General features: G+C 45.9%; 2 protein-coding genes across 7 annotated transcripts; one reads left to right on the forward strand and one right to left on the reverse strand.

Moving 5' to 3' along the window:
- Positions 1-3,779: 3,779 nt before the first annotated feature.
- Bscl2 (BSCL2 lipid droplet biogenesis associated, seipin) lies at positions 3,780-21,947 on the reverse strand. Of its 6 annotated transcripts, XM_055613758.1 has the most exons (13): positions 19,986-21,947; positions 18,057-18,273; positions 16,376-16,692; positions 14,626-14,707; positions 11,842-11,985; positions 11,040-11,174; positions 10,769-10,866; positions 9,566-9,707; positions 9,368-9,434; positions 9,106-9,177; positions 8,925-9,005; positions 7,614-7,709; positions 3,787-5,655 (listed from the first exon to the last, which is right to left on the reverse strand). In XM_055613758.1, exons 2-13 carry the CDS (start codon positions 18,129-18,131, stop codon positions 4,931-4,933), a joined length of 2,034 nt encoding a protein of 677 aa, XP_055469733.1. In that variant the 5' UTR covers positions 18,132-18,273; positions 19,986-21,947; the 3' UTR covers positions 3,787-4,930. The 6 variants fall into 6 exon arrangements, with proteins under 6 accessions (XP_055469737.1, XP_055469738.1, XP_055469739.1 ...); XM_055613759.1 differs by lacking the exons at positions 18,057-18,273; positions 19,986-21,947 and adding an exon at positions 17,233-17,303; XM_055613760.1 differs by lacking the exons at positions 3,787-5,655; positions 7,614-7,709 and adding an exon at positions 8,595-8,828 and having other exon boundaries at positions 19,986-20,615.
- Gng3 (G protein subunit gamma 3) lies at positions 18,612-20,045 on the forward strand. The gene is made up of 3 exons (XM_055613767.1): positions 18,612-18,854; positions 19,200-19,299; positions 19,565-20,045. The coding sequence occupies exons 2-3, from the start codon at positions 19,201-19,203 to the stop codon at positions 19,691-19,693; spliced, it is 228 nt and encodes a 75-aa protein (XP_055469742.1). The 5' UTR covers positions 18,612-18,854; position 19,200; the 3' UTR covers positions 19,694-20,045.
- Positions 21,948-22,409: the final 462 nt, after the last annotated feature.

Here is a 22,409-nt window from a genome sequence, read left to right on the forward strand (position 1 = left end):
AGATCTTGGGGACCAGTAATTTGCATTATCATACATAGCACTAGACTAACCCCGACCACTCTTGCCTTTATTTTCTGTGTATGGGTGATTTTGTTGTTTTTGTTTGTTTCTTTTGAGGCAGGGTTTCTCTATATAGTCCTGGCTGTCCTGGAACTCATTTTGTTGGCCAGACTAGCCTCGAACTTACAAACTCATTGAAATCCTCCCACCTCTGACTCCTGGGTGCTGAGGTTAAAGGCATGCACCCTCACACCCATCTTAAATTTGTTTTTATTTTATTAGCATGAGTTTTTTGCTTGATAGTATGTCTGTGTGCCATGTGTGTGCATTGCCTGTGAAGGCCAGAAGACAGTGACAGATTACCAGGCACGGGAGTTACAGAAGGTTGTTAGCTGTCACGTTGGTGCCGGGAATTGAACTACTATTCTCTGCAAGAGCTCTTAGCTGTTGAGCCATTCCTTCAGCCTATTTTACTTTATTTATTTTTAATTTATTTTGGGATTTACTAAAACCTTTATTGCATTTACTTGAAAATATCAGTTTCTTACAGTAATTCTCCAAACTTCATTAAAAAGTTTTAGATGCCAGGTGGTGGTGGTACATATTTTTTTTTTGTTTGGTTGGTTTTGGTGTTTCAAAGTTTCTCTGTGTAGCCTTGGCTGTCCTAGACTTGCTTTGTAGACCAGGCTGGCCTTGAATTCAGAGATCCGTCTGCCTCTGCCTCTCCAGGTGCTGGGATTACAGGCGTGCCCCACATGGGCTGGCTAGTGGTGCATGACTTTAATACCAGCACTAGGGAGGCAGAAGCAGTTGGATCTCTGAGGTCAAGGCCAACCTGGTCTATGGAGCAAGTTTCAGGACAACCAAGGGTACACAAATAAACCCTATTTTAGAAACAAAAACCAAATAAAAATGGTTTTGGTTATCTATCTATTAAACTTTACATTATGTAAAAATCAATTATATTGGGCCAGGTGTAGTGGCACACGACTGTAATCTCAGCACTTGGGAGGCAGAGGCAGATAGATCTCTGTGAGTCTGAGGCACAGCTACACATTCCAGGACAGCTAGGGCTATGTACAGAGACCCTGCCTCAGAAAGCCAAAAATAAAATATAAATCAATTATAAATTATGCTCTTTTAAAAGAAACAGGATTTCTCAAAACTAGGAAAAGACCACATGCTGGTCAAACCGAGCATGATTCTTATAGGACCATCTATTGTACAGAGCTATGATAAGATGCCTCCCTTGTAGGAGAGGGAGAGTGAGCTCAGGAGGAACACAATGTGCAGCTGGAATTTTTGGTTTTGATAACTAAAAGAATTAGAAGTTTCAAAATATGTAACATAATTAATCTTTTCCAGGTAAGCATTAGGATAAGAAGGGCTGAGCCTGGCCAGCCTTCCATGATTTGACTGCCATATTTTACCACTTCAGCTGAAGTCACTGTTAGAGGATTTGGAGTTTAATCACTATGCCCCCAGCCTTCTTTCCATGTATAACTCCTAACAGTGAAAGTTTTTCATAATTAACTGCGAATCCAGCATACTCAGCTGGGAATGCATGCTCTTTCTAATGAAAGATGATAGAGTTATTTTCTCATTCTTCTAAAATCCTTTCAAAGCAGTTGAGGCAAAGCCTGTGAAAGCAAGCAGGACTGAACTGAACTCTGTGAATCCTGCTTGCAGAAGCATGTGCGCTGGGACCTGCGTAGGCTGCTTGGTGTTGCAGTGCTGAGGGCACTTGATCAGTGTCCTGCTGAGGTCTGTAAATACCTGGTCATGAGCTGTCTTAGTTTTAGTGTGTGCTAAATTTAAAAGATGAAGAATAATACTTTTTTTCTTTTTCTTTCTATCTTTCCTTCTTTTTTTTTTGAGACCTGGTTTCTCTGTGTAGCTCTGTCTGTCTTGGAACTTACTCTGTAGACCAGGCTGGACTCAAACTCCTGCCTCTGTCTCCTGAGTGCCGGGATCAAAGTCATGCGCTACCACCACCCAGCAATGAGAATTATTTAAAAAACAAAACAAAACAAAACAAAACAAAAAAAAACTGAGCAAGTAACTCATTCTTGTGACAGGACCTTACTAAGTAGCACTGGAACTATCTGCAGCCCACGTTGTTCAGGAACTTACAGAAATCCTCCTGCCCCTACTTCAGGAGTGCTGAGATTAAAGGCATGTACCGTATCTGGCTTTTAATTTTTTCCTAGATTCTTTATATCAGTTTACTGAGACCTTGGGTAATAATACCTTTGTTCTGAGACTAAAATAATCCAGCTCAGTGTAGCTACTGTCCTGGAACAGTGTCCACACAGAGACTAAATCCATGGCCATGCTGGGAATAGAACTCAGTGGTAGACTTGCATGCCTTCTATTTCTAGGGCTCTGAACTCAACCCGGCACCCCCCAAAAAAGTTATCAGATTAGTGAAAATGAATTTTCACTATGTAGCAATTTGTAAGGAACTTTTTTACATTCAAGTAATTTCAAAAATAAATTCAAGGAGCTGGGCATTGGTGACACACTCCTTTAATCCCAGCACTCAGGAAGACAGAGGCAGGTGGATCTCTGTGAGTTGGAGGCCAGTTTGGTCTACAGAGTGAGTTCCAGGACAGCTAGAGCTATACAGAAAAGCCTTGTCTTGAAAAACAAAAATAAAAACAAAAACCCAAAAAACAGCAACGAAGAAAACAAAACAAAAAAACCAAAAATACATTCAAGGAATAATAAGATGCCTCTTTTTTTATTTTTGTTTTTTTGAGACTGGGTTTCTCTGTGTAGCTGTGGCTGTCTTGGACTCACTTTTAGACTAGGCTGGCCTTGAACTCACAGAAATCTGTCTGCCTCTGCCTCCATGAGTGCTGATATCACAGGTGTGCACTACTGTACCCAGCTGCTTGCTGTCAAGCTTTGCAACCTGAGTTTGAGGCCTGGAACTCACATGGTGGGGAAGAGAGAACCAACTTCTGAAATTTGTCTTCTGACTTCCACTTGTCTGCCATGGCATGCATATATGTATAGAAAAAATAAGCAAAGAGTTAATTTTTTTTTTTTTTTTTTTTTTTTTGAGACAAGCTCTGGCTGTCCTACACTCTTATAGATCAGGCTGGCCTTGAACTCACAGAGACAAGCCTGCCTCTGTCTTCCTGAGTGCTGGAATTACAGGCTTATGCCAAGACATCCGGCTTTAAGACTTAAATTGTAAATAAGCCAGGCATGATGTTACATGCCTTTAGTCTCAGGACTAAAGTAGCAGACTAGCCAAGGTTATATAATGAGACTGACTCAAACACCCAAACAGCCTGGTGTGGTCATTCATGTCTTTAATCTCATCGCTCAGAAAGCCTAGGCAGAAGGATCTCTGTGAGGTTTGGCTTTTGTTTTTAGGGGGGTTTGCTTTTTGCTTTCTGTTGTGTTTGGTTGGTTGGTTGGTCCCCCCCACCACACATACACACAGGATTTCCCTGTGTAGTCTTGGCTGTCCTGTACTCACTTTGTAGATCAGGCTGGCCTTGAATTCACAGAAATCCACCTGCCTCTGCTTCCTTGAGTGCTGGGATCACAGGCATGCACCACAGAGCCCAGCTCTCTATGAGTTTTAAGCCAACTGGCACTACATAGAGAATTTTGGACCAGAAAGGGCTACACAGTGAGATCCCTTTCTCAAACAAACAAACAAACAAACAAACAAAAAACACAAGTATGCATATTACTTTGAAAATAGGCATACACTTGATCTTGGCCAAAAGGCTGAGAAGTGATGAAAAAATACATATCGAATTAAACAGGATCATGAAAGTTGAAAATACAATGCTTTTAGATTTCCTTTAATGTTATTACAGTGGATAAACAATCAAACAAACTTTTGGAGAGTTATTGGTGTAAGCTGTTAGTAACTAACAAAAACACTTGTGTAGACAGTAGCTTGAGCCTTCTGTCCCCTCCAGCCCATGTTGATTTTTAATCCCCAGCTTCTGCAAACACAGTTGGACTCTGAGCAAGCTCATTCTTAGTAAGGAAAGAAAAGGTAGGAAAAGGGCATAGCCTATCCTACAGAAGTTTATTCTCAGAATATATGTGGGAGCCACCCACAGTTGCAGAGTCCTTTTATGAATATATAACAGGTGTTGGCAAAAACCCAGCCAATGGGCCAAACCTGGCTTGCCTCTGGCTATGGAAGGTCTATGAGCTATGGACAGTTTACATTTTAAATAGCTACATTTTAATTTTATCTGTATGGGTATTTTGCCTGTATATATGTGAATGTCTGGCGCTGGCAGAGGTCATCAGTAGATGCTGGATACTCTGGGAATGGAGTTACCGATGGTTGTGAACTGCAGTGTGGGAGCTGAGAATAAAACTCTGGTCCTCTGAAAGAGCAGCCAGTGCTTTGAACTGCTGACCAGCTCTTGTCTCGCCCCTCCTTTTGTTGCTTTTTTTTCTTTTTCTTTTTTTTTTTTTTTTTTTTTTGAGACAGAATCTCACTATATAATCTGGGTTGGCCTGGAATGTTTCTATATAGATCAAGCTGCCCTGGAAACTCTGCCTGCCTCTGCCTTCAGGGTGCTGGAGATTAAAATTGTAGATTACCATGGTAGACCTTCAATAGCTCCATTTTAACTGACTACATTTAAGTACATACATAATGTCTATAATTTTATCCCCTAAAGCCCATAAAGCTTAAATCATTTGCATCTGACCCCCAAGGAATAATTGCTGTTCCTTTCTAGCCCCCAACAGGAAACATAGTGACCAGTTAGAAACTAAACAAGCTCTCAATCTCCAGGCCAATTGCCTGGGCTTCTGCTCTGGCTTGGCTGTGCCACTGGTGCCAGATGGCAGCAAGCCCCACACTCCTCCTGGGAGTGGGTTGGGCTCTCCAGATGTGGCTGGACTGCACTAGAGTTGTTTGTTGTGGAAGGGACTCCTATCAGAGAGCTTCTGAAGCTTGGGCAGTACCTTGATGTCGGGGGCAACCCCACCGTTCACGAAGGCAGAAATGCCAGACCAGGGCTGCACAGCTCAGCAGAACCAGGGCTGTGCCTACTCCCACAGCTGCATGGACTAAGGTGGTAGGCCTAGGTGGCATGATAAGCTTGTGACAGGGCCCAAAGGAAGGACCAGTCCAGTTCTCAGAACCCTCAACACCTGCCTCAGGAACATGGCTCTCACCAGCGTCATTAGCAGCCACCACACAAAGGACATAAGCACCCCCAGGCTCCAGTCCCTTCAGCTCTGCTCTTCGAACTGTAGCATTGAGGGGGCCATTCTTCTGTGGAGCCCCATTGCTTTCCCAAAGCAGAAGCCAGTAGTGGCTGACCGGAGAGAACGGAGCACACCAGTGGACCACCACGCAGCTTTCCTCAGCCACAATTTGCACTTCTCCCAGACGTGGAGGATCTGGCTGCCGATCCTCCCTGGAGAGCCCTGGGCACATGCAGGCCACTGGCCCAACCTTCTGCAGCTCCTTGCAGGGCACTTGCAGGTGGCGGCATCGGTCATAGTCACAACGGACAGCCAGGGAAGCTGTGGTTACTGTCGAATAACCCTCTTCCTTTTCCTCGTAGTCTTGGGGGGTCAATAGCTGAGCTTTGGAAACCAAGGAGGTGGTCATGGCCACAAGCCACAGAAGGAAAAGAGAGCCGAACATGGAGTCTGGAAGGGAAGGAGTGAACGGATAAATGCTGACAGCCCTGCCTTCCAGGACAAGCCCTCTGTGGAAGCACGACATAGGTCCAAGACCGGCAAGGGAAGATGTGGGACTGAGACACAGTCATTTGTCAATTGGCTTCAGAATGCAGGTTTGTTTTTTTTTTTTTTTTGGGGGGGGGCTGGTCTGAGGCTGGTCCTCAATTCCTACTCATCCTGTCCACCCCTCCAATCACTAGGATTATTAGTGCATGCTTCCAGGCCCTGATTGTGCTTGGTTTGGGATAAAATAGTGAAATACGGTTCCACAGGCAAGACAGATGTCTGGGCGGCACCATGCAAAGTGCTAGAAACAGGCAGCTAATGGATAAACAACAATGCTAGGGAAAAGGAGGAGGAAACAATTTAGTCAGCTCAGTGAAGAAGGTGAAATGAGTCTGCTGTTACCCGGAGGAATGACCTATGCAAAACAATGCTTACTAAGATTTTAAAAAATCCAGAAAGAAGACAAAAGAGAGAAGGAAGAAAAGCAGTGGCGGTGGACATGGGAGTCTTCACTCCCTACCTGCTCTGGCTTGGTATTTGTGCAAATCCTGTCCAAGCACTCCAGGATCCTCCCTGTCAACCCTCTTCCCAGGAACCAGAGCAGCCTCTCACCAGTGGATAGGCCTTGACACAGTGAGAATCTGCCTCCAGACATCTGTGGATATCAGGCGGAGAGGTCCCTGTCACAGGCCACTGTCAGGTTGTATCTTCAATTCTGTTTTGGCTGAGAACTTTTATACCCCTCTGATGTCACCACCTAGCTCGATTGCCAAGAAGAGGGCTGGTTCCCTCAGAGGGACTGAGTCACGGGGGCCAGGAATAGGGGAAGCCGCGTGCAGTGGTTTCAGCTGGAAGTCAGGATGCCTGGGTTCTGACAGGAATGAAATGTGGAAAACGGCCAGGAACTGAGAATCCAAAGGCTACAGTCATGTGAAGGGGTGGGGACAGGAGTATTTTCAGAGGAGGGAGGGCACCTGGCTGGTATCAGACAGGAAAACATCTGTGGATGGTATGGGGCCTGAATTACAAAAATGCTGTTTTGGTAAAAATCCTACCACATCCATGGCAGTCATTTCCTGTCTTCTGCCTCCCAATGGACAGAGAAGGGAGGGGTGTAAAGTCCAGAATGATGTATCCTAGCTCTCCAGACCCGCCCTACCCTATCCCCCTCCCCGAGAGAGATGAGAATCACGTGGATAGAGTAGGAAGCCTATTACTGGCCAGGATAGGATTTCTTCCCTAGATTATGGATGGAAACAGCTACATTGAGTGTGGTGGTGCATGCCCGAATTTCTCAGCACTAGGGATCCTGAGGTAGGATCATTAGAAAATAGCCTGTGCTACACAGTGAGACCCTATCTCTGTAGAAAACAAAGTCCTACCAGCTAGATGAGGTGGTGCAAGCTTGTAATTCAGTATTTCGGATCTGTGGCAGGGGAGTTGCTAAAAGTTTGAGGCCAGCCTCTAAGAATGTTTCAAAATAAATAATAAAAAAGGAAGATAACAGGGGGCTGGAGAGATGGCTCAGAGGTTAGGGGTACTGGTTGCTCTTCCAGAGGTCCTGAGTCCAATTCCCAGCAAACACATGGTCGCTCATGACCATCTATAATGGTATCACATGCAGGCAAAACACTATATACATAATAAATAAATCTTTGGGGGAAAAAAGGGAAGAAAATTAAGCAATTGTCTAAGTCAACCAACAATCTCTGGGCTCAAAGAGCATTCCTGTCTCAGCTGAGCAGCTGGGATAGTGTCTAATGCCTATACTTAGTACAAGAAAAAATTTGAGTATAATTAGGGATATTAGATAATAGACTAAACAACTGTCAATCTTAAATCTCCTTGGAACATGTAATACTCTTGTACTTTTATTTATTAAAGAAAGCAACATAGGGGCCAGGTATGGTAGTACACACCTTTAATCCCAGCAGAAGCAAGTGGATCTCTGTGAGTTTGAGGCTGGCTTGGTCCAGGATAGCAGAATAGCCAGAGCTCTGTTACATAGAGAAACCCTGACTCGGAAAAAAAAAAAAAGGAAATAAAGAAACAAAGGAAGAAGAAAGCAGCAATACAGGGGATAAAGAGATGGCTCCGTAGTTAAGAGTACTGACTGGTTTTTCAAGATCTAGTTTCAATTCTTAGCACCTACATGGTAGCTGTGCTGGCTGGTCTTATGTCAACTTGACACACAAACTAGGTTATCTGGAAGGAAGGAATCTTGAGAAAATGCCTCCATAAGATCCAGTTGTAAGGCATTTTCTTAATCAGTTATTGATGGAAGAGGGCCCAGATCATTGTGGGCTTGTGGGCTTTGGTTCTATGAGAAAGCAGGCAGTAAGCAGTACCTTAGCATCAGCTCCTGCCTCCAGGTTCCAGACCTGTTTTGAGTTTCTGTTCTGATTCCTTTGATGAACAGCAATATGGAAGTATAACTTGTTTTTTGGTCATGGTATTTCATCATAGCAATATTAACCCTAACTAAGACAGTGGCTCACAGCCATATAACAGCAGCTCCAGGGGATCTAATGGCCTCTTCTGGCCTCTAAGGGTACTGGAACTCACATGCACATACCCACGCACAGAATTAAAAATAAATATTTAAAAAGGGAACACACCGGGGCCAGAAGAGATGTCAGGCCAGCAGTTGAGAGTGCTTATTGCTTTTGCAGAGATTGCAGTTCTGTTCCCAGCACTCATGTTTTGTGAAGGCTAACAGCCATCTGTAACTCCATTCCCAGGGAATCTGATACCCTCTTCTGACCTCATGGGCTCCTGCACACATGTGGTACACATATAAAACAAAATCTTCCATGACCCAAGTCTGACTCTATAGAACCCATATGGTGTAAGGAGAGAATTAACTTCAAAACTTGTCCTCTGATGCCCACACAAGCAGCTGGCACAAAATAGTTTATTAAGGGAACAAGGGGAAAAGGGTCTGATGGGAAAGTGCTGGAATGTGAGGAATCAGCCCTCTTTTGTTCAAGAACTGGAGCATGTTGGGCGTTGCCTGAGGGTACCCCTAGAAGGCTCTTGGCTACCCAGTGTCTCAGGGGCAAGGGCAGATGTTGAAGAAGAGGTAGGGAGGTTAACTTCTGTCAGCAAAGCTGCATCTTCCCAGGAGCCTGAACCTGAGCCAGGAAAGGGCCAAACAAAATTGCAAATGAGACAAGAGGGGTGAGATGGCATTCCCACCACACATCACCCCTTCACACAGTGCTCCTCACCATCACTAGCTTCTGGCTCTTGCTCCTCCTCTCCATTCTGGGACTGCTTCTCTGGTTTCTCTTCCTCAGACGGCTGGCCCTCTTCAGCCAAAAGGGGAATAACAGAGGTGTGAAAGGAGGTGAGACCCAGGCACTGAAAGGGAGTGCTGGGGAGGATCGAGGAAGAGGGACCGAATCATACCCGTTCCTGAGGGATCTTCAGGGCTCTCACCATCCTCTGTCACATCTGACTGCTGGGTAGACTCCTCCTGGCCTTCAGGTCCCACAAACAAAGAACAGCTGGGCTCAGTGGCTACACTTGGCTTACAGTGCCAACTGCACCTCCTTCAGCCTTTCCTTACACCCTGGGGTTCCAGAGTACCATATGCTTCATCCCGGAGGCAGGGAGCCCCTCTAACCCAGCCAGTTTACCTCTCAATCATACCGTAAAGCAACCCACTTACCTGGCTGATGGCGAGAGATCCGACACTGGGCACTATGTCGTGAACTATCCCTTTGTCGGATATTAACCTGTGGAGAAGTAACTGCTGAGCAGTGAAGCCTGACTTCCCTTTGCAGTAACCACACCCTATCCCTAGCATGCCCCGTTCACTGACACAGATCACCAAAGGAAGAAAAACAGGGTCTTTGCCCCTTGAGACCTGCAAAGAGAATCGGTGTCGGGGCCAGATGCCACCCCACACCCACTGCATATAGCTGAAGAGCATGATGACGCTGAGGAACGTGAAGTTGCTGGCGACACCCACGAAGGCGCAGGTCATGGGGAAGTTGTATAGCAGGTACCTGAGGGGGGGAACAGGGTCAGGAATGGAGTAGCAGTTACCAGATAGCACTGGTTGCTATCACTCCAGAAATATTTGCCTCTGCTACTATGGTACTCACTCCCAGCCCAGTTTCCAGACCACACTGTAGGGTCTAAAAAGGGATGGGGCTGGAGAGATGGCTCAGAGGTTAAGAGCACTGACTGTTCTTCCAAAGGTCCTGAGTTCAATTCCCAGCAATCACATGGTGGCTCACAGCCATCTATAATGAGATCTGGTGCTCTCTTCTGGTGTGCAGGTACACATGCAGGCAGAATATTGTATAAATAATACATAAATAAATCTTGGGGGGAAAAAAAGTCAAGAACTTCAGGCAGTCTCAGGGTCACAGGGCTTCAGGTACCACAGGGCCATAGCATTACAATGGCTTTAACTATAACCTCTCTAGTCACTCCAATTCTTGCTGAGCCAATGGAACAAGACAGACTTCACTGGAGCAGAGATGGGGGTGGGGAGAGGGTGGTATATGTGGATCTCACTATATTGCCTAAGCAGCAGGGACTACACAGGACATTGCACCTGACTCATGATAATTTTTTTCCCCCTTTTCATTATTTATGTTGAGTGTCTTGCTTTGTAGCTCAAGATTTCTTTCCTTGGTACCCCCCATGCCCCAGTGCTGGAATGAAAGGGTGTGTGATCACATATGGGATTTTAAAAAATGATTCTTAAAATTCTTATGTGTATGAGTATTTGCCTGAGTGTATACGCATGCACCACATGGATGCCTGGGGTCCCTAGAGACCAAAAGAATACATCATATCCCTTGGGACTGGAGTTACAAGATGGTCGTGAGCTATTACCTTGTGGGTGCTCTTAACCCCTGAGCCATATTTCTGGCTGCTCACATGGGAGTTTTAAGAAGCTCTTCTGAAAGCCAATACACATAGTGAAGCCAGAGAGGAGAGCCCCTGGCTTTTGTAAAACATGTGATGTCATACTAGTCATCTCTGCCTGGGACCCTTTTCATTTTGGGGCAGGTCATAGGAAAGCTGCTAGGCTTTACTTCCATGGCTTACTTACCTGAGCCCAGTGAAGTGGGCATGGATCCGGAGGTAAGCTCCGTACATCTGGATGCGCTTGCTGTGGATCTCAATAATTGCTCCAGTTGTTGGCACATACTGCAAGGGGAGGGGTGAGAGCAGAGTCCAGTCAGTCTCCTGCTGCTCTCACTTCTAGTAGCCAGTTTGAGGTCCACTTCCAGCATTTGTGGCTATTGCAGCTGCTTGCCCACGGCCCAGGTGCAATCCTGGGCCAACTAGAGGGCTGTCTCCTACTTCATCATTCCACTTACCGAATTCTCCCTATAGTCTGAGTAGAGCTCTACCTCCAGGAGCTGCTTCTGCTCAGCAAAGCCAAACAGCAGGAGGCTGGAGAACACCAGCGTGTCAAGCATCTGGAGCAATTGGGAGCGGTAATGTAGCATCACCTGACAGGGCCATGAGAACATGTTGGAGACAGGTGCTCTCTCCAGGCTGCCCCATGATTGAGCAGTCCATGTAGGCAAAAGTTCATTCTAGACCCCCTCTTCCTTCATTGTCTCTTTTAGACAACAAATGTCCACCCAACCTGTAATGGCTCCCTACTGCCTGACCTCATTTCTTGATCCTAAAACAGTAAAGGCCTCCCTCTCTAAAACACCTGCCTGAGGTAAGCAGTCTGCTCTCATGCACCTTTCCCTCTGGAGTCTTTTGGTCCCCGTGAAAGGCAGGTGTCCCTAATATGGTTCTGCTGACAGTTAACTGTGGGTCCAGCGCTCAGTGAGCATCCACTGCATGCTAATAACTATATTTCTTTCCTGTCTTGCTAGGAGGAAGTTACTCTAAACTCTAGCAGTTAGGCCAGTTGTCTCAAAGCTGGTTTGTTCTGAGCTGCCTGTTCTAAGAGCAGCTGTACTTGTTAGACTGTTCCAAAGGTGAGCATGCCCATAGGAAACTAGGTGTTTGGCAAATGTTTGGCTTCTTAAGTGGATTCTTCACTTATCCTGGTTTGGGCCTGATCTCAGAGCCAACGAAGTCTTCTCTTGAAGCATGAGCCAGATATTCTGATTCTCCCATCATTGTCCACAACTTCCTAGACTGTCCATAAACACTTACTGAGCGTGAAGAAGTGGAGATGACTCGGCCGCCTCTGGTATAGCATGAAACAGTGACTAAGAACATGCCCAAGTTTTGATTCACAGGGGATTCTGGCAGTTCAAGCTCTAAGGTGACTCGATATGGCTGTCCATACATCAGCACCTGACAAAGGGAACACGCATCTTGTTAAAAAAAATTCTTTTTGTGGTGTCTTGAGACAGTCTCACTATGTAGCTCTGACTGGACTAGAACTCACTCTGTAGACCACGCTGGCTTCAAATTCAGAGATTCATCTGCCTCTGTCTCCCCAGTGCTGGGCTTAAAACTATGCGCCACCATACCTGGCTCCTTTAAGTACACAACAAACTCCCTTTGGTAGCCAGCCCACAAACTTCCCATTGTTCATACTGAGTCGATGCTGCCCCCTTCTGGTCACTGGACACCTTGGCTTTCCAGGCCAGACTTCTCTCTTGTTTGCTGGTTTGATTTTATTTGGGGGTTGGGGTTAATGAGGTAGGGAACCAACCCTGTGTTTTCAGAGGGTCTTGCAATGTATCTTTGGTTAGCCTGGCACTTACTAGATAGCCTCAAATTCATGGAACTTCTCTTGCTTCAGCCTTTGGTTCTGAAATTTTGGGCGTGTACCACCACACTCATCCTGTCAGCATTAAGGTCTGACTAAACCACTATGTTGTTCCGGGAAGAGCCCTGTTGCATCTTTTCCAAAAGTGAACAGTCACATTGCCAAGTGGGCCATCTGTAATTCTGGCCTGTGTGCCACTGGAGCTGTCCCCCTGGGCCCAGCCTGCCCTCACTTGCTAATTAAGCAAGCACTGCTCTGCCTCCCTAGACAGCTCTTGCACAATCACCGTTGTGGCAGTTCACACTGTTATCCTGGTCTCTCTTTTAATTTTTTTAAGGCAGAGTAGTTTATTAATTAAATTAACTTGGGCCGGGTGTAGTGGCATACACCTTTGATCCCAGCACTTGGAAAACAGAGGCAGGAGGATCTCTGTGAGGCCAGCTTGGTCTACACAGTGAGTTCCAAGACAGCCAGGGCTACACAGAGAAACCCTGTCTCAAAAAACAAAAAAAACATATAAAACAAAATTAAATTTCTCTATTTGTGTCTCTGTGTGTGAAACACTGAATTTATTAAAAATGATAGAACTGCCTTGGGTAGCAGTGCATGTTTTTAATCCCAGTACTTAGGAGGCCAGAGGGAATGGATCTCTGTGAATTCAAGGCCAGCCTAATCTCCAATGCAAGTTCCAGACCAGCCAAAGATACACAGTGAAACTGTTCCACAAAGCAAGTAAATAAATAAATAAATAAAATGTGAGAACTGCATACCTTAAGAAGTAAACTATATATTATACAAATTTTCTTTTTTTATATAATTTTATTTTATTTTGTGTGCATTAGTGTGAAGGTGTCAGATCCCTTGGGATTGGCATTACAGTTTTGAGTTGCCATGTAGGTGCTGGGAATTGAATCCGTGTCCTTTAGAAGAGCATACAGTGCTTTTAACCACTGAGCCATTGCTCCAGCTCATAAATTTTATCTTAATGAACCTATTTTTAAAAACCTAGAAAACTAATGGTTGAAAAAATATATCCAGCCCAGGCATGGTGATGCATACTTATTTAGGAGACAGAAGTTTGAGGTCCCCCACTATTCCAGCCTAAATAGGTGGTAGAAGTGCCTTTAATTCCAGCACAAAGGAGGCTGAGACAGGGTAATCACAACTTCAAGGCTAATCACTTTTTGTTTTGTTTCATGTAGTCCAAGTTAACCTTTCTGCCTCTAGCTCCCAAGTCTTGGCTCCTTTGTTTTTTATAACAGAGTACCAATAAGGGGTGGCCTGGAACTAACTTATCCTGTGCCAGTCCTCTGGCACAGTACCCTTTGTAATAACAGGTAACACATACTTGTTACTCATTTCATAATTTTATATTTATATACCAGCTTCCCCCCCCCCCTTTTTAAAATAGGGTCTCAGCTGGGTGCAGTGGCACACACCTGCAATTCCAGCATTCAGGGAGGCAGAGGCCAACCTGGTTTACAAATCGAGTCCAGGACAGCCAAGGCTACACAGAAAAACCTTGTTTCAAAACAAACAAACAGAAAACCAGAGTCTCATTATATAGCCCTGACTAGCATGGAACTTTGTGTGTATGAGGCTGGCCTCTGCTTTAGAAGTGCTGGAGTTAAAGTCATGCACCACCATACCCAGCCTTACATACTAGCTTCTCATACTTAAATGGGTGTCATGCTCTTCCAACTAGCTGATTTGTTCACTTGGGCCCAAAACCCAAACTTTATCTAGGAGCTATGATTCAAGTGATAACTGCTGAATGGGACCAGTCCTAATGCCTGCTGCATACACAATCATTCTGATTTTAATTTGGCGCTGGAAATTGAATCCAGGGCCTTATACAGAGGAGGCAAATACTCTACTGACTGGGACTTATCCCCAACCCTCCTCCTCCTCTTTTCTGAGGATATAGGGTTTGGCTGTGCAGACCAAGCTGATATCAAATTTGGAATAATCTTCCTGCCTCTTCCTCCTAGTGCGGGTTTACAGACATGTATATGTGAAAGTTGACTGGGACTAAATTTTAGATTTTTTTTTTTCAGTATGTGTTGACAGTTGACTGGGACCAAATTCTAGATTTTCTTTTCAACCTCTATTTGCTTCAGTGCCTTTCTCTTAAATGTCTGTTGCTCAACCTCTGCTCTCCACATCTTTCTCAAGCAATCAAAACTTTCCTGATACTTCTGTCTAGCTCTCATACTCACCCGATCACGTCCACTCTTAGCCAGGGAGACATTGGCAACAGGGAAAGAGCAGAGTGAGGCGGTGGAGGAATCGCAGTCTGTCCTAAATGAGAAGGGAGCAGTGATGATTTGTGAAGTTACAGAGCCTACTCTGCCTGCCTGCCTGCCCACTCCCATCATCCTTTTCTCCATTACAGAGACATGGAGAACAAATGTGGCCACAAGATTCAAGATATCAGAATAAGGCTTTCATTCTCTTCCCACTATTTCAGTTTGTTTCCTCATTAGAACAGAACCTGCAGGGTGTGGTAGCACACACCTGTGATCCCAGCACTCAGGGAGGCAGAGGAATGTGGATCTCCGTGAGTTCGAAGCCAGCGAGTGGAGTCTAGAAAGTGAGTCCAGGACAGCCAAGGCTACACAGAGAAACCCTGTCTCGAAAAGAAAAACAAAACAAAACAAACAAACAACAACAAAGAACAAAACCTATAGGTTGGAACCAAAGGACACTTAGGTGTTTCTACAGGCTTCTTTGAATTGCTCATGGTCCTACCACTAAAGATTCTGATTCAAGAGTTCTGATCTGGAGCCTAATTAAAAAAAAAAAGAAAGAAAGAAAAGAAAAGAAAAGAAAAGATTCCTCCAAAAGGATCTATGGGTACATCTTCTAAGATAAATTATAGGCAAAAACTGCACATTGTACATGGGTACACAGCTTATACCTGGGCATGCATATGTACCCACATATCCTATATATATATATATATATATATATATATATATATATATATATATGCCTCGTGTTCTCTAAATGTTTAAGAGGATCTACTTTAGAAATGGCAGCACATGATTCAGGACAGGGTAAAAAGATTTTAAATTGAAAATAAAACTGTTTTCTGTATGTAATAATTAAAAGTCTTACAGCTTTTGTTGGGAGACATAGAGAGAATCTGGCAATGTACATTAATAAGGAATCTAGGTAAGAAGTAGGACTCTAGGAGGTATGTACCTTGAGTTACTGTGTATACCACTGGGGGTGAGTGGCAGTAAACTAAAAGCAAAAGAGATATTTCCTAATGCCTCCTGTGTTAAAAGCCAGGATAATTAATTCTTATGCCCAACAGGTTCAGTTAGGTCAAAATTCTACAGTGACTTAACAGAGCAGACTTATTATTTCAGTCTTCAAAGTGAAATTTCTGGGCTTGGGGAGATGGCTCAGTGGTTAAGAAAGAGCACTGGCTGCTCTTCCAGAGGTCCTGAGTTCAATTCCCAGCAACCACAATGGTGGCTCACAACCATCTATAATAGGATCTGATGCCCTCTTTTGTCATGCAGGCATACATGCAGAGAAAGCACTCACACATATAAAATACATAAATAAAAAAAAAATTTTAAAGGTGAATTTTCTTTTCCTCGGTATGTGTGTGTATGTGTTTTAATCCTATTGAGACAAAGTCTCAACCTGTAGCCCAGGCTGGCCTGGAACTCATAGTAATCCTCCAATTTAGCCTCTCAAGGACTGGTAACATACATGTGACCAGGCTCTTTTTATAGGGTTTTAACCAGAATTTAGCAGCAGAGGTACACCTTGAACTTAGAGCCCTACCAGCACCGACCTGTCCAGCCTTGGCTCGTGAGGTAAGAAGTCCTGTCAGCACACTGGGATAAGATTTCATCCTCTGTCAATACTGGGATTCAACAGAGGACAAACTAGGAGTCCTTGTAGTAATTTTCAAGGTAAGATTCTACTTTAATGGTACAGCCTTCTCACCTGTAGTGGAAATGCACAGGGCTGAGGTGGCTGACTGTTGGCATGTAGGAGTAGTAGAAGGAGCCATAGAGAAACACAGACACCCAAAGCAAGAGGAGGATGGTGCAGAAGAGCACCCCAAACTGTAACAGCAGCCTACGGGCACGGCCTGCCAAGACATGGCCCACTTCCTGGGCCCACAGTAAGGCTGGTACTGGTGGGTCATTGACCATGATGGGGACAGCTGGGGATCTGGCCCCAGCTTCAGGCTTTGAGTTTCTGGCTGGTCTTCCACAGGGACGACACCCTTGGCCATGGGACAGGGCAGCTGAAGGTTCCTGGAGAAAGTGGGAGAAAAATAGTTTGTTTTTTTTTTCTTCCTTTTCCTAGGATATTTGGGGAAGACCAGCTTATTAAACTGGCTTTGAGGAAGTAGAGATAGCAAGACAAAGCAAAGTCATTGTTTCACATGTGCTTCTCTTCCAATTATCCCTTCACCTTCCTCCCTGAGTTCTCTTCCAGAGCCCTTCCTCCAGTCATCGGAGCCTGGGACAAACCTCCTTGATACATTTACAGATTACATAAGTAGATCCAGGACCTTAAATCTCTCCCAAAACAGGAATGACATGGATCCACAATGCCAAGGGTTGGCAGGAGTGGGTGACTTGCCTACGAGCGCACAGCCAGTCCAGCTCAAAGCCAGTAGCCCTAGAGCAGTCACAATGGCTTCCCGAGTTCCTCCCCTCTGCCCGGACCTGCGTTCGCTCACGGAGAGGGTGATCCCTATCCTGCACAGCTCCCTGCGGCTGACGCTGCGGCGCCTACCCCTAGAATAATGCGGTGGATATCAGCCCTCCACCTCAGCGAGGCCAACTCACCAGCCTCCGGCTGCCCAAGCAAACAGAGAAGGGAGTTTCGCCTGCCCAGGAAGCCCCGCCCCTTCTGACAGTCGTCTGTTAAGCACAGGGGAAGGGCTCCTGCAGGGGCGGAGCCCTGCACATAGACCAGAGCCCGTAAAATGCTTTGCCCCTGTTTCCTGTTCCCCACCACCTCTGTCAGAAGCCCATTACACTTCAGCTGAGTGACTAAAGGGGCAATACACATAATCCCCAAGGCGGACTGAGACCTAGCAGGGTCCTCCTTTTGAGGCCACAATCTTGGCCTTCCCTGATAACTTCACCACAGGCCTTTTCACCCAGAAGCCAGAGATCCGGGTGAAGGCCGGCAGTGGGGGAGAGTGGAGATGGTGAAATGGGTGCAATTTTTATTCAGCAGAGTTCCTTGGGCCTGTAGGCGTCCAAAGGAAATGGAGGGGGAAAGACGGGTTTGCCCAGAAAACCTTGCACACTTCTAGAACCAAAATATTGTGTGCTGCACGGATGGTTTGCTGTTCGCTAGTCAAGCGTGGCAGCATTTCAACTCCTTTCAATCTCCAGTGTTTATGCTGCGTGATTGACCTTCCGTGACCCGTGTGGGGCAGTCTGCCTCAGAATACCTACAAAAACACAAGACTAGGTGTCTGAAGGTGGTTTCTAGAAAACCATCTTCCAGGAGGCAAGGCCAATATACATCTTTTTAGCAACAATCTTCTCAAGTTACACGAAAAAAATTGAAATCAATTCCCTATCTCCCCAATTCCTCACTCCAAGAGTCCCACCTGTGTTCACAATATTCATACTAACTACTGTGTATGGTCACTTACCTCCTCTTTGTCTGGTCCTTTGATCTGGTCTCTGCATGTCTCTTTTTCCCCAGCTTCTCTTCTTTGGTGTATCATTTCTTTAGATTATCTTCCTGCTGGTTATCTCTGCCACCCTGGATTGCCCCACTCAGGTTACTTGTGGCTAGAAAGTGGTGATCTAAAAGCTGATCACCTGTAGAGCATCACATTTTCCCTGGATCTGCAGTATGGAGGGTCACTGAAAGAAAAGAAGATTCAGGTGCTAAGTGCTGTGTCAGGGTTGGGGGGGGGGGGCAGCTCAGCTGATGTCAGATTTCCAAATGAGCAGGGTCTCCTGCAGTAGGTACAGACTTTACTGCAGGGGCTGTCACAAGCCCAGACCACCCCACTTGAGAGGGGAGCCTGCTTCAGCCTCAGGTCCTTTGGGTAGGGCTCAAGTTCAGACCAAGGGCTTCTACAATGGGCAGGGGCAGGTAGTGACATAGAAACAGTGGGGGTGTTCACAGGGGATGCAAACAGCAGCCAGACTCCCCCACTGGCCAGGCAGTTGGTATGCTCCAGAATCTGAGCAGCTCCTTCTAGCATCCTTCATCCTTCAGGTACCAGCCATCTGGCCAGTGATTGCACTGCAGAAACTGAGACCACCCCTCCAAGGACCTCCAGTCTGAGCATCTCTAGTGACCTTCTCTGCATTAGCTGTCACTGCTACAGATATTTTAAGCTGCAAGTCCCTTCAGGGTGGAGCACCTGAGGCAGGGTTTGGTGCCCCCTCCTCACTGACCCTACATCCCAGGCTGCTGCCGCCGCCTGTCACTTCAGGTGAGTAGAGAACAGCTTGTTTCTCTCTCGTTAGGGCTTAAGGTGACAGGTGGCTGATGTGATTTCATCAGGGTGGGGCTCTTTCTGACTGAGGCTTTCATTGTTGGTAACATAATTGGCTCAGAGACTGAAAATCCTGAAATCCTTAGTATAAGGGATTTGGAAATAATTTCATCTCATCTTTTCTATTCTCCCCTCAGAGAAAAAGAGATTGAATGGCTACTGGAGAGTGGAGATAAGAGGGGGCCAAAATATTGGGGAACAAACTCAACATTTTGGTCTGTGTGGTTGTTGAAGAGCTGAGTGTTTCAGCTGAGAGTACTGAGTTGTCTGTCTTTTCTCTAGGATGAAAGGGGAGACCCCTGTTAACAGCACAATGAGTATTGGTCAAGCACGCAAGATGGTGGAACAGCTTAAGATTGAAGCCAGCTTGTGCCGGATAAAGGTGGGTGCGACCCTGGCACCCGTTAGTTTTTCAAGCCTCAGCTGTAGGTTATCAAACCGCTTGGGGGGGGGGGTGCTTCTTTTTTAACACGCCAAGGACAGAAGCAGAAATTGGGCTTTGTCAGCAAAGCTGTTCCTGAGGACTGGAGATGGGGGAGAGGACTGTCTCAAAGGGCACTAGAAACTAAAAGATAGCCTAAATGGCGAAGGGAGCTGCAGTCCCTTTCAGAATTCTGGCTAATGTCTTCCTCCTGGCTGTATCCCAGGTGTCCAAGGCAGCAGCAGACCTGATGACTTACTGTGATGCCCACGCTTGTGAGGATCCCCTCATCACTCCTGTGCCCACTTCGGAGAACCCCTTCCGGGAGAAAAAGTTCTTCTGTGCCCTCCTCTGAAGGGCTCTGTCCCTCCTCTGAACTCCTCAGCATCCCGCTCCGAGACCCACCCTTAGATCGGAGATTGTAGCAGTATTTCTACCCGTACATATCCTGAGATTATTTGAAGCACAAGGCCCTCCTAACCCTTGTCTAACCCATCTCCTCACTCTTTGAAGCCAATTCCAAGCACCTTTTACTCTATCCACAGAAGGACCCCGCTTAAATACTAGATTTCTGCCTGTTTCCCTCTGTGATCCATCCGTTCAGGCAATGGAGAGGGGGATGCCCGGGTGCTTGTTCTCAGTCTCACCTGGAGCTACTGGAAAGGTAAAGGCATTTGAAGAATAAAGTCATCCAGAGCCTCAGAGGACAGCGCCTGTGTTAGCGTTCTTGGGAAAGAGGCTCCTCAGTCGATACACTTGCCATATCCGGGGAACAGGGCCAGTCGAGCCGGTTAGACATTGTAAGGAATGGAGATCGCTGGGTGTGAGGCGCGCGAGCGCCCCCAGTGGGGGGTTGTTTAAACGAGCCCTCAGAAGCCGCGGAGCCTTCACAGGCGCACGAGAGCACTGAGCACTTCAGACCGAGCGGGTGGGTTCCCGCGGGCCCAGGGACAGCAGCTCCGGGTGCAGGTGTCCTGAGGAGCGGAAGGGCGGGACAGGGCGACTCAGCGCCCGCAGCCGGTGTCCAAGATGGCGGCTGCCCCTGCGTACTGGCATAGCGGCACGCACCAAGGGTGAGGTACAGCACCGCTCTTAAAATGGCGGCCCCCAGCGTTTCCACTATGGAACGATCCCTTTCGTGGTCCCCTGATCTTAAAATGGCTGCCCCTGCCCTTTCGAAGTCAGAGTCCGGGTCCTTGCCCCATAGAATCTAGAACTCGACATCCTTTAGAGAGACCAATCACCGGAGTTTAAAAAGAAGGCTAGGTTCATAGTTCAGTGTGGTGGCCCACGCCAGTACTCCCAACACTCGGGAGGCAGAAGCAGGTGGACCTCTTGAGTTTGAGGCCAGCTATGGTTACACAATGAGATCCTGACTTAAAGAAAACAACTAGTCACTAGGACTTGGGCCCAAGAAGCACAATGTGGGTTTTGCAAGAGAACCTCGCAATGTGTTCCAGTCCATCTTGCGGCACTGTTCCTTGGTCTCTCTGGGAGGTAAATAAGGAGTAAATTTCAGTGTCTTGGTGAATTGGGGTTATTTTCTCCTCAAAGTGACTGAAGAACATCTACTTTTGTTTTGTTTTTGAAACAGGGTTTCTCTGTGCATCCTCCCCTAGTGCTGGGATTAAAGGCATGTGCCACCAAGCCCGGCTTGAAGAACATCAATTAAGAGAGTACAGTACCTAACACCTCTTTTCGAGAGTTCAGAATGTTGCCTGGCCAGAGACCATCTCTTGAGTGCCTCCTAGATTAAGAATTGGCAGAGGTGTTTACATCCCAACACCTGGGGAGGAAGAGGCAGGTGGATCTCTGAGTTTGAGGCTGGTCTGATCTACAATGGGATCCAGTACAGCCAAGGCTACAGAGAAACTCGGTCTCGAGGAAAAAAAAAAAAAGAAAGAAAAAAAAAATCAGCAGTGAAGGTTTAGGAGACCCAGATTACCTCCTCGCAGATTTTTTGTTCTAAGAGTGAACAAAGGTGTTATGGATTCTAGGCCAGGATTAACTGTTCCATTTGTTTTCAATCATGCATCAAGATCCTAACTTCAGAGACACATCTTTCTGGGTAGGAAGGTCTCATTAGGCCATTTCAAATTTTGTGCATGGATATAATTGGGCTGCCCAGAATGACCAATATGATCTCAGGACAGCCCATCATTCCCAAACCCTATCTTTCTTAAATCTTGTCCTTTCTTTATTCCTTTCCCTTGTCATCTTGGAAACAAAAGTGGGGTGGGAGTATTGACAGGCAGATTCTCCAGTGTCACAACCAAATGGTTGAACAGGTAGAGGATCTTAACTGCAGGCCCAATGACCCAAGTTCCTGCCCTGAATTCAACAAGGTGGTGGGGGAGAGCTCAGAGTTCCTATGACCTCCACAAGTGTGCAAACACACCACCACCAGACTTTCAGCAATGAAGTCTGACTTGAGTACTTAGAATCTTTGTTTCGTTCTTGGTACTTGCGGAAACTCCAGGAAGGATCCTTGTTATAATCCCTGCTTGCTCACAATGCCTAGTATGCCATAGGTGCCTAATACCTAATGAATGTTTTTTCTATTTGTATATGCTTAAATTGTATACAAGGTTTAGCAGAAACCAAAATAAAAAAACTCTTTTGCTACTGTATCAGTGTTGGGCAAATACCAGGGTAGTAAGAAAATCTTATCAGCTCAGATGTGGCAAAAAGCCAAAAGTGCTCAAAACATAGCACTGATATTAAGTTAACCCTCACCTTATCTTACCTCCAACACCCATCTTATTTTTCTCACTCAATTTGATTAGCTATTCAAATTAGGGGTGAATATTTGGTTGAAGATGTAAGCTCTACCCACTAAAATAAAAATAATATAAAAATAATTATAGTGGGGCTAGAAGAGATGACCCAGAGGTTAGGATTAGCTGTTGCTCTTGCAGAGAACCTGGTTTAGTTCTCAGCACCCATGTGTTGGCTAATATCCGATCTTAATTCCACTTTAAGAGGACCCAAAGCCCCTTTTGTTCTGCACAAACCAGACACATATACATGGTGCATACAAATAGATGCAGGGGAAACGTATAAAAATAGAG

Source organism: Psammomys obesus, unplaced genomic scaffold (assembly GCF_907164565.1).
Source record: "Psammomys obesus unplaced genomic scaffold, mPsaObe1.curated_primary_1811, whole genome shotgun sequence".
Lineage (NCBI taxonomy): Eukaryota > Metazoa > Chordata > Mammalia > Rodentia > Muridae > Psammomys > Psammomys obesus.

What these genes read in the sequence shown, in the direction of transcription:
- Bscl2 (XM_055613758.1), bottom strand. Translation starts at nt 18,131, where the DNA reads ATGATACACCAAAGAAGAGAAGCTGGGGAAAAAGAGACATGCAGAGAC. An exon ending in CAGACTATAGGGAGAATTCG is followed by an intron (nt 10,867 to 11,039) that starts GTAAGTGGAATG and finishes CTCCCCTTGCAG; the next exon opens with TATGTGCCAACAACTGGAGC. An exon ending in GACACCGATTCTCTTTGCAG is followed by an intron (nt 9,435 to 9,565) that starts GTCTCAAGGGGC and finishes ACTTCTCCACAG; the next exon opens with GTTAATATCCGACAAAGGGA.
- Gng3 (XM_055613767.1), top strand. Translation starts at nt 19,201, where the DNA reads ATGAAAGGGGAGACCCCTGTTAACAGCACAATGAGTATTGGTCAAGCA. An exon ending in CCAGCTTGTGCCGGATAAAG is followed by an intron (nt 19,300 to 19,564) that starts GTGGGTGCGACC and finishes GCTGTATCCCAG; the next exon opens with GTGTCCAAGGCAGCAGCAGA.